General features: G+C 45.9%; 1 protein-coding gene across 5 annotated transcripts in view; it reads left to right on the top strand.

Moving 5' to 3' along the window:
* CLUAP1 (clusterin associated protein 1) overlaps positions 1 to 10,291 on the top strand; it is a 36,086-nt gene that overhangs the window by 9,719 nt on the left and 16,076 nt on the right. For 4 of the 5 annotated variants that reach the window (XM_042923075.1, XM_042923076.1, XM_042923079.1 and 1 more), the window contains 2 exons: positions 2,052 to 2,135; positions 6,538 to 6,671. In XM_042923075.1, the coding sequence (XP_042779009.1) occupies positions 2,052 to 2,135; positions 6,538 to 6,671 (218 nt within the window). Of the gene's footprint in view, positions 1 to 80; positions 540 to 2,051; positions 2,136 to 6,537; positions 6,672 to 10,291 lie in introns of those variants that run through there. The other variant, XM_042923078.1, reaches the window with a different exon arrangement.

The following is a 10,291-nucleotide window of genomic DNA, read 5'->3' as shown; positions in this document are numbered from 1 at the left end:
GTAGAATCACGTGTGCGTGGATACCAGCTTCTGTTCTGATGTCATTGGTTTGGAGTATGACGTAGGCATTGGAAGTTAGAAGTCTCCGGATGATTCTGACGTGCAGCAGGTTTGGGGAGCCCGTGACCTAGGCAGTCCCAACCACTCAGCTGAAGTGGATGCTATAGTTAAAATTCATTTGCAATGCTTGTTTCGGCCAGTGCCCATCAAGGAGAATGCTTCCTCCACTACATGTAAGGAGCTGTTTAAGAGCGTGCTTCCTAAAACCCTTCCAGAGCTCCTATAGTCCTTTGAAATCACCTGATGTCCACGTTGTCCCCCAAACCAGTGAGTCAGAATGTCTGGGGCTAAGAGCCAGGCATCCAGCTTTTAAAGATCTCCGGTGATTCCAATGTGCGGCAGAGTTTGGGAGCCGCTGGTTGAAGAAGAAATGGATGCTGTTTAACTCTTACGTGTAAAGATGTATGTCATTGGAAGCACACGTGCTCACATCTCACGTTTTTAAGTTCAATGCGGTTAATTCATCTCGTTCTGGTCAGGTATGTCAGCCGTGGCCTCTCACTTCCTGGTCTATGTTCTGGCATCACTGATGAAGTATGATAGTGTTTTTTCTCTTGCTTTTCATTTCTGCGCCAGGAGTGGTCTGGAAGCAAGGGACTTGGGTACCAGCGCACCGTCCCTGCTCTCGATACGGTAACCTGGTGGTGGCCGCCCGGTGAAGGGCGGTTGGCAGAACACAACGGCCGCTCCCGTCTAATAGCTCATTCAGTTAACAAGGCAGCTCTAGGCTTTCTGGGTTCTTTGTTTTCTATTTTTTATTTCTTTTATTTTATTTATTTACTTTTTAATTTTTAACATCTACCCTTGAGAGAATGAGAGAGACAGAGACAGCGTGAGTGGGGGAGGGGCAGAGAGAGCCGGAGACACAGGATCCGAAGCGGGCTCCAGGCTCCGAGCCACCAGCACAGAGCCCGATGCGGGGCTCGAACTCACGGACCGTGAGATCATGACCCGAGCCGAAGTCAGACAGATGCTTAACCGACCGAGCCCCTCAGGTGCCTGTGTTTTCTCTTTATAGTGCAGGAGGGCACGTGTGTCTACACATGATTCTAAGAGACCTAGAGACGAGAGCTGGTCACTTGCTAATTGCCACAGAGCTGTGGCTTCATTGGGAGACTTGAACCGGGATTCCACTGGGGACTCTTTCAGCACCGTCCTCTAATGAATTGAAATAATCAGCGGCCGGACTGTTGCCATGGGAGCCATGAATATGGAACTTCTCAAATTCTGTATACAGTCGTGGTCTGAGGAAGATCCCCTGTCCAGTATTTGTTTTTCATGTACTCACCGAGGACTAGTATCAGTCATGGGCAAGGCACCATGCTCTGTGTCCTTGAATAGGTCATGGTCCCTGCCGTGTGTAGTTTTCCACAGTGGGGGAGACGAGAGGCGCTGTGGAATGAAGGAAGCCCAAGACAGTTTGGGAACGTGCTGCAGAAACCTCAGAACTGCATCCACGTTCAAATCCCACGGCTCAGAGAAGTTCCCGGTGTTGGTATGATAGGCACAGATGCCTCCCGTGATTGTTTAGTGCTTAATGCTAGGGGGCAGGACCAAGGTGACTCCTCTCGTTGGCTGCAGATGTCGGTGACGGGCAACTTAGAGGGAATTAATCATAGGAAAGATCCTAGAGGCTGGCAGGGGGTTCAGACGGCAGGTTGAGCTGCTCTTGTTTGGGGTTCCCATGAATGAATATAGGTAAAGAAGCAAACTTGGGAGTAAAGGTGATAGAGGTGGGCTCCGTTTTGTCTGTGGCGTTGTGGGGACGTGGGGCCTGTAACTGAGGAAGGCCCAGGGAGCTGGAGGGAGGCCAGGTTGGCATTAGGGTTAGAAGAACGTTTGGAGGAATTGCTAGAAGAAGGGGTTTTGCCTCAGAGGTCCACAATGTAATGGGACTTTAGAGCACTAGTCCATAAGCTGTATCTACATCTAGGAATTGGTTTTGAGAATTCCTCTTCTAAAAAGGAACTTCATTTCATTCTTTCTCACAGGAACTGAGAACAGAAGCAATTGCCAGACCTCTAGAAATAAATGAGACTGAAAAAGTGATGAGAATTGCAATAAAAGACATTCTGGTAAGCTTGTTTGCTTTTATTTAAAGTTTTTGTGCCTGGGACTTGAAAATAATTGATTTAGTCCCTACTTCCTTAAGACAGAGCAACCCTAGGCCTGTTGACAGAGAAGGGATATGAAAGTGGGGAAATGAAAAATGCAGAGGACATTCTAGGATACGTAGGTTGCTTCCTTTTATTATTTTCCCCCTTGTTATAAATATAAAAAATTTCTCCTTCAAAATTTGTCAGTTTTAATAATTTCATAATTCACTTACATTCTTCAATACTTTTCATAAGTGATGCTCTCTTTTATGGACTCTTCACACTTTATTTAATCATTTAATTCATCACAGATGGGCATTTAAATGATTTTTAGATTTTCCTTTTTTTTTTTGGTGTGGAAACCTAGGCACGAGGTTTTTAAATGGCGCCGTAACGAATAGAATGGCCGCCACCGTTAACTGCTCACCCGCCGTCAATTATGTGCTCATCTCATCTCAAGCATTCATTTGGAGGGTAGTAGTGAGGGAGACTCTCGACTCCGACGGCTTTGGGTTTGAATCCCACTTTGTGATCTTAGGCAAGTTGCTTAACCTCCTTGTGTTTCACTCTCCTCGTCTGTAAAACAGGGAGAAAGGCAGTGTCTGCCACATGGGGTCCTTCTGTGTATTCGTTGTAACAGTGTGTCAGACACAGTCTGGCCCATAGTAGGTATTCCTGTGTTATCAGTGATGCATTTTATTCAGTACACACAGGCAGGGGAGGCTTATGTAAAGCCGGAGCAGCAGAAAACAAGAATTTGCTGAGATTTGCTGTAAATTCTAAGATTGATAGGTTTTTATAATATCCTTGTCCTAAAACAGTAATACTCCCTGAACCCAGCACCAGGGTGCAGCCTCAGCAGGTAAGAAGGGCAGAGCAGCCGAGATGGGAGGTTGAGGGCACGTAGACAGATGGAGAAGTAGGTAACTATATTAAAGATGATGAATGCCTAGGTTCTCACTCTTGGAAAAGAGAGTTAGTGGAGGAGAAAGAGAAGAAAATGAGAATGAACCCTGAAGTTGGAGCTCTTGGTTAAATGCATGGTTTTCACTGGCTAGTTAGGTAGGTAGCCAGCTCCCTGCGTGTATGTCTGTGCACGTAAGTTTATGTCATATTTATATACGTACACATGCACACCCACGTCCACATTCCTATCTTTCTTACCTCTGAGCATACTTGGCACCCACATCTAGGCTTCTAAATGCCATTCTCCACTAAAAGGAACCAGGCTCTTGAGGAGAAATGTCTGAGTCCAGAGCTGGGACAGGAAGGTACAAGATCCTTTTGGGCCAGCAAGGAAGGAAGTGCCCAAAGAATGAAAGGGATCTGTCGGGGGGACACAGGAGCAGCTTGAGTGGGCTTCCCCTGGTTAAACTAGGGACAGTTTAAGCTTCAGAATAAATTATAGTAATGGCTTATAGAGCATTGAATGAAATGGGAGACCATGAGTTCTCACTAGTATAAAAAACATTGAAAGCTGATGAAGAGAAAGTATCTCACATAGTTTCAAAGTAGCTCCCCACAGGGGCTCCTGGCTGGTTCAGTCAGAAGAGGGAGTGATTCTTCATCTTGGGATTGTGAGTTCGAGCTCCACACTGGGTGTAGAGATTACTTAAAAAAGAAAAAAAAAAAAGGCTCCCCACAAAAGTACTTACTAATTACAGAGGACAAAAGAATAACTTCCCATGAGAATCCTGGCAGACACCCCCTTAATCCAGTGGTCAAAGTGAACATCACAGGTAATGGAACAAATCAGAATTCTGCACCCGGAAATATGCACCGGATACGGTCGTATCTGTGCTTTCCTGCTGAAGTTGCATGTTCGGAAGCTAATCAGACAAAGGCACATTGAAGGGCATTCTGCAGGTTACCTGGCTCGTACTCTTCACCAGCGGAAAGTATGCGAAAGTCCAGGAAAGCCCGAGGAGATGTGCTGACGGAATGCCAAGGGTGACTTTCGCCTGGTGTTAAGGACTTCATGGGGACAAGTGGGGAAACCCGAGAGGGTCTGAGGACTAGATGGTGGTAGTGCATCCGTGTCCATTTCATGAGCCAGTGATTGAGGAGGAGAGAACCCCATTCATGCAAAATACAGAGTCAAGTATTTAGCGGTGATGGGGCCTCAAGTCGGCATCCCTGTCTGACCTAGGCCAGGAGAAAATGCTTCGTGTTCTACCCCAGCTGTTGGTAAGTTGTGATGGTTTCTCAGTTGAAAAGTTAACTGCTTGTCTGTGTTCTGGCTGGCTGGAGTTAACATGGCACGAATGTGCCTTTAGCACTAAGTATGTATTAGGAGTACAGTAGCCAAATGAGGGCCCAGTTCATTTCCCGGAGAACCCTCTATGCATGCTTGCATGCATGTATGTGTTATTTATTATTTCCTTTCTTTAATTGAAGTGTGGTTGGCACACAGTGCTCCATTAGCTTCAGGTAGGCGACATAGTTGGTGAACACCTTTTCAGGTGTCTGTTAAGTGTTGCAAAGTATCCATGATATTTGATAATTCTAAAAGCAAAATCAAAACAACAGCGTGGATACTTAAAAGGGGTTATTACTTATTTATACGCCATTTATTTCAGGCTAGGGGAAATTGTATTTATCACACTGGTGTTTCTTATTTGAGGAGTGCATACCTTTAAAAAACTGTTTTATTTTTTTTAATGTTTATTTATTTTTGAGAGAGAGAGAGAGAGAGAGAGAGAGAGAGAGACAGCACGAGTAGGGGAGGAGCAGAGAGAGAGGGAGACACAGAATCGGAAGCAGGCTCCAGGCTCTGAGCTGTCAGCACGGAGCCTGACGCGGGGCTCGAACTCACGAACCGTGAGATCATGACCTGAGCCGAAGCCGGATGCGCAACCGACTGAGCCACCCAGGCGCCCCTAAAAAATTGTTTTTATTCTTTTTTTTTTTAAGTTTATTTGTTTTTGAGAGATACACACACAGAATGCAAGTGGGGGAGGGGCAGAGAGAGAAGGAGACACAGACTCTGAAGCAGGCTCCAGGCTCTGAGCTGTCAGCACAGAGCCCGACGTGGGGCTGGAACTCATGAACTGCGAGATCGTGACCTCAGCTGAAGTTGGATGCTCAACCGCTGAGCCACCCAGGGGCCCCAAGTTGTTTTTATTCTTGAAGTCAGATAAATGCACTAGGTTTAGTCTGACTTTGAGTCAGAGAAATAGTTGCCATCAACTTGAGGTTTTTGTTTAGAAACTCCCCTTGTCTTCTTGTGAGTGAGCTTAGATCTCTTTTGGGATTTTTAAAGCACTTGCAGCAAACGGATAGTGATACGATTATTTTCATGAAAGCACCTTGGAAATGATGAGTATAGGTAGTAGAAAAAAATGAAACCATAAATAAACAATAGAGGTGGTTGCTTCCAAAGATATATAGTCTTTGACAGTCACGGAGTGTCCACGCTCCTTAGAGGGTTTCTTTGTGGACCCCACAGCGTGTCATAGACTTGCAGGTGAGCAGACACGAGGCCTTCGTGGGTGAGGACACGTGTGTGGGGTCCTGGTGGGCAGAAGCCCGCCTCGGGCGTCGGGGACGTGAGGCAGAGTTGGGACGTCAGAACTTGGGAGGCAGCCCCACGCTCCCGGACACCATTCCTGCTGCGGCCGATGGCAGCTCGGAGCCCAGGCCCGGCCCGGCCGGCTTCCCAGACCGGCGTGAGACAACAGGGAGGCCTGCGGTTTGTCCGTGATCTCTCTCTTTCCCTTCGCCTTCTTTCCCAGGCCCTGCTACCCACGCTCCGGCCCGAAGGCCAGGTCCGCTGAGGGGGCCGCTTTCGCACTGCCTTCACGCGGTAGTTTCTCTGTTTTAGTCTGTAGTCGAGGTTTACTTGCCGGGGAGAGAAGAGGTGCCTTCTGTCTCGGTCCCAGCAGGCAGGATTAGGGCTGGGACCCCCTAAGGTTTCTTTCTGTCGCCTTCTAAATAAAGCCATGCTTGCGTGTGCACACATTTTGTGAGTCAGATGTTTGTGAGCAGGGGAGTAACCTGACCGGTGTAAACAGAGGCAGACTACCAACTCAGAGCAGTAGCTGGGTGACCAGTCTAAACAAGTGAGCTGCGCAGGAGGCCTTGGGAGCCTCTCCCCTCTGCCCAGGACACTGTTTTTTCCATCTTCATTTGTTTCCCTGGCAAGAAACCACCTCTTCTCGTGGAAAAAGGACGGTCATTTTTTTCTGGGCCTGTGTGACGTTCCCTCTGCAACGAGTTGGTTAACTGAGTGATGGCCAGGGGAGGCTTTGCCCTGTTCGCTGACTCTGCTTTCCCGTAGCCTGTGTCGCGGTGCCTGCCGAGTCGCGAAGTCCCCCTCTGCCGAGAGTCGGGTTGGTGTTCCTTGTTGGCCCCCGCCTCATTCACTTCCTGTTCACTGTAGGCACAGGTTCAGAAGACTAAAGACCTGCTCAATAACGTGGCCTCTGACGAAGCTAATTTAGAAGCCAAAATCGAGAAGAGGAAATTAGAACTGGAAAGAAATCGGAAGCGACTCCAGACTCTGCAGAGTGTCAGGTAGATACGAACACCTGAAGGATGAGGAGACTGTCGTCTTTGAAAGTTCCAGCAGAGTGAGCGGCACACGGGCAGCGGGGACGGCCTCCTGTGGGACTGTCTCGGCCTCCCGGTGTACGGGCGACGCTCACGGTCACGAGCGCTCTGTGCAGCTCGTGCTCCCCCTGCTTTCACTGTACCTGGAGCCTCCCCTCAGGCTTCCACAGCTTCTCGGAATGCAGGGCCGAGTGAGTGAGTCCACATGGTGAATGTTGCGCGAGGCTCGTCCCCTGAGATCTGGGCCTTGCCGTAAATGAGGGGGAAACAGAAGCACACTCCCCTTTCTCAGTGTGAGTAGATTTTAGACCTTTATCATTCTTCACCGGTAATTCGTCTTTCTCTTGGCTTTCCATCACCGAAGACCTCTTTTCCAGGGAATATGGATGATGATGGGGGCGCCAAATGCCTTCTAGGTCGTTGGAGCCTTCCAAGTGTGTCTCTCGCGTTTTCTTGGAGCCTGTGGGCACTCTTTCTCTCTCTCTCTCTGTCTCTCATTTTGTGCCCTCCTTTTCTTGCTGTGTCTGTTTGTCATTTTCTCTCCCGTGCCACTACTTTTTCTCCCTTTCCGTCGTCCCTTCATTTTTCTCCCTTCGCTTCTTCCTCCGTGTAGCTCCTGCACCTGTTTGAATGTCTTCCCGTTTTGAGATACTGGTGACCGGGCCACAGTCCGGCTGCTGTCCTGAGACCTGAGGGAAGGCAGCGCCTGGGGTAACCCAGGGAGCACCACAGGCTTCCTCCCAGCCACGGACAAGACCACGTCCTTCCACCTTTGGAATGTGGCCCACCTGATATGTTTGTCTTGTTAAAAAATTCTGCCTTTCAAGCATAAATTCATTTTTGTTAAGTCTCGTACCCTTTTTTTCCCACATAGGTTTTTAATTTTCTTAATTTTGTTTAATTTACATCCAAATTACTTAGCATATAGCGCAACAGTGATTTCAGGAGTAGATTCCTTAGTGCCCCTTACCCATTTAGCCCATCCCCCCTCCCACACCCCCTCCAGTAACCCTCTGTTTGTTCTCCATATTTAAGTCTCTTATATTTTGTCCCCCTCCCTGTTTTTATATTATTTTTGCTTTCCTTCCCTTATGTTCATCTGTTTTGTATCTTAATATCCTCATATGAGTGAAGTCGTATGATATTTTTCTTTCTCTGACTAATTTCACTTAGCATAATACCCTCTAGTTCCATCCATGTAGTTGCAAATGGCAAGATTTTATTTTTTTAAATTTTTTTTACATTTATTTATATATTTTTGAGAGAGACAGAGCACAAGTGGGGGAGGGGCAGAGAGAGGGGGACACAGAATCCGAAGCAGCCTCCAGGCTGTGAGCTGTCAGCACAGAGCCCGATGTGGGACTCGAATTCACAGACCACAAGATCACGACCTAAGCCAAAGTCAGACGCTCAGCTGACTGAGCCACCCAGGCACCCCAAGATTTCATTCTTTTTGATTGCTGAGTAATACTCCAGTGTGTGTGTGTGTGTGTGTGTGTGTGTGTGTGTGTGTATGTGTATATACATACACACCACATCTTATTTATCCATTCATCCATCAATGGACATTTGGGCTCTTTCCATACTTTGGCTGTTGTCAACATTGCTGCCATAAACATTGGGGTGCATGTGCCCTTTCGAAACAGCATACCTGTATCCCTTGGATAAATACCTAGTAGTGCAATTGCTGGGTCATAGGGTGGTTCTATTTTTAATTTTTTGAGGAACCTCCATACTGCTTTCCAGAGTGGCTACACCAACTTGCATTCCCACCAACAATGCAGAAGAGATCCTCTTTCTCTGCATCCTCGCCAACATCTGTTGTTGCTTGAGTTGTTAATGTTAATTCTGACAGGTGTGAGGTGGTATCTCACTGTGGTTTTGATTTATATTTCCCTGATGATAAGTGATGTTGAGCATTTTTTCATGTGTCGGCCATCTGGATGTCTTCTTTGGAGAAGTGTCTGTTCATGTCTTTTGCCCATTTCTTCACTGGATTATTTGTTTTTTGGGTGTTGAGTTTGATAAGTTCTTTATAGATTTTGCATATAACCCTTCATCTGATAAAGCGTTTGCAAATATATTCTCCCATTCTGTTGGTTGCCTTTTAGTTTTGCTGATTGTTTCCTTCACTGTGCAGAAGCTTTTTATTTTGATGAGGTCCCAGTAGTTTATTTTTGCTTTTGTTTCCCTTGCCTCTGGACACACGTTGAGTGAGAAGTTGCTACAGCCAAGGTCAAAGAGGTTTTTACCTGCTTTCTCCTCGAGGATTTTGGTGGCTTCCTGTCTTACATTTAGGTCTTTCATCCATTTTGAGGTTATTTTTGTGTCAGGTGTAAGAAAGTGGTCCAGGTTCATTCTTCTGCATGTTGCTGTCCAGTTTTCCCAGCACCACTTGCTGAAGAGACTGTCTGTTCCATTGGATATTCTTTCCTTCTTTGTCAAAGATTAGTTGGCCATATGTTTGTGGGTCCATTTCTGGGTTCTCTGTTCTGTTCCATTGATCTGAGTGTCTGTTCTTGTGCCAGTACCATACTGTCTTGATGATGACAGCTTTGTTATACAGTTTGAAGTCCGGGATTGTGTCCTGCTTTGGTTTTCTTTTTCAAGATTGCTTTGGCTATTTGGGGTCTTTTCTGGTTCCATACATATTTTAGGATTTTTTGTTCTAGCTCTGTGAAGAATGCTGGTGGTATTTTGATAGGGATTGCATTGAATATGTAGATTGCTTTTGGATACTGTTGACATTTTAACAATATTTGTTCTTCCTGTCCAGGAGCATGGAATCTTTTTCCTTTTTTTGTGTGTGCCTTCTTCAATTTCTTTCATAAGCTTTGGATAGTTTTCAATGTATAGATTTTTCACCTCTTTGGTTAGATTTCTCATATCCTTTTAATAGAAAAGTTTGTTTTTGCTCTAGTCCCAAAGATAATCTCTTACTTTTTAATTTATGTTTTTGTTTTGTTTTGTTTTTTGAGAGAGAGTGTGAGCAGGTCAGGGGCAGAGAGAGAGGAGAGAACCAGAATCCAAAGCAGGCTCCGCACTGCCAGCAAGGATCCTGATGCGGGGCTTGAACTCATGAGCCACGAGATCATGACCTGAGCTGAAGTCGAAAGCTTAACTGACTGGGCTACCCAGGCACCCCTATCTGTATATTTTTAAAACAAGAGAGTTTCCCTTTAAGATCGAAAATAAGAGAAAAAAACATAAACTCATCAAATCAGTCAAAACAAGGTTTTGTGTTATTGCTTTGCTTTTAGATTTTATATTGTTTAAAAACTTAGCTTTAAATTGTAGCAACCTATGTTTCCCTCTTTTAGGGGATGGAGTACTTTTTGGAGCATCCAGACAGCGAAATACTTTGCTCAACTAAGATAATGTATATATTTAGGTTACTAATTTTGTGAGAAGTGTATGACACGTGATTACTTTTTAAGTCTGTATTAAAATCTATGGCAGAGTGAGTAAGAAAAAAGATTGCAAAGCTTCATTTAAGGTAATGTACTTAAAGGTGTTTAAAAATGCATTCCTGGGGCACCTGGGTGGCTCATTTGGTTGAGCGTCCGACTTCGGCTCAGGTCACG

Source organism: Panthera leo, chromosome E3 (genome assembly GCF_018350215.1).
Source record: "Panthera leo isolate Ple1 chromosome E3, P.leo_Ple1_pat1.1, whole genome shotgun sequence".
Taxonomy (NCBI): Eukaryota; Metazoa; Chordata; class Mammalia; order Carnivora; family Felidae; genus Panthera; species Panthera leo.
This window is presented reverse-complemented; position numbering and strand designations above follow the sequence as displayed.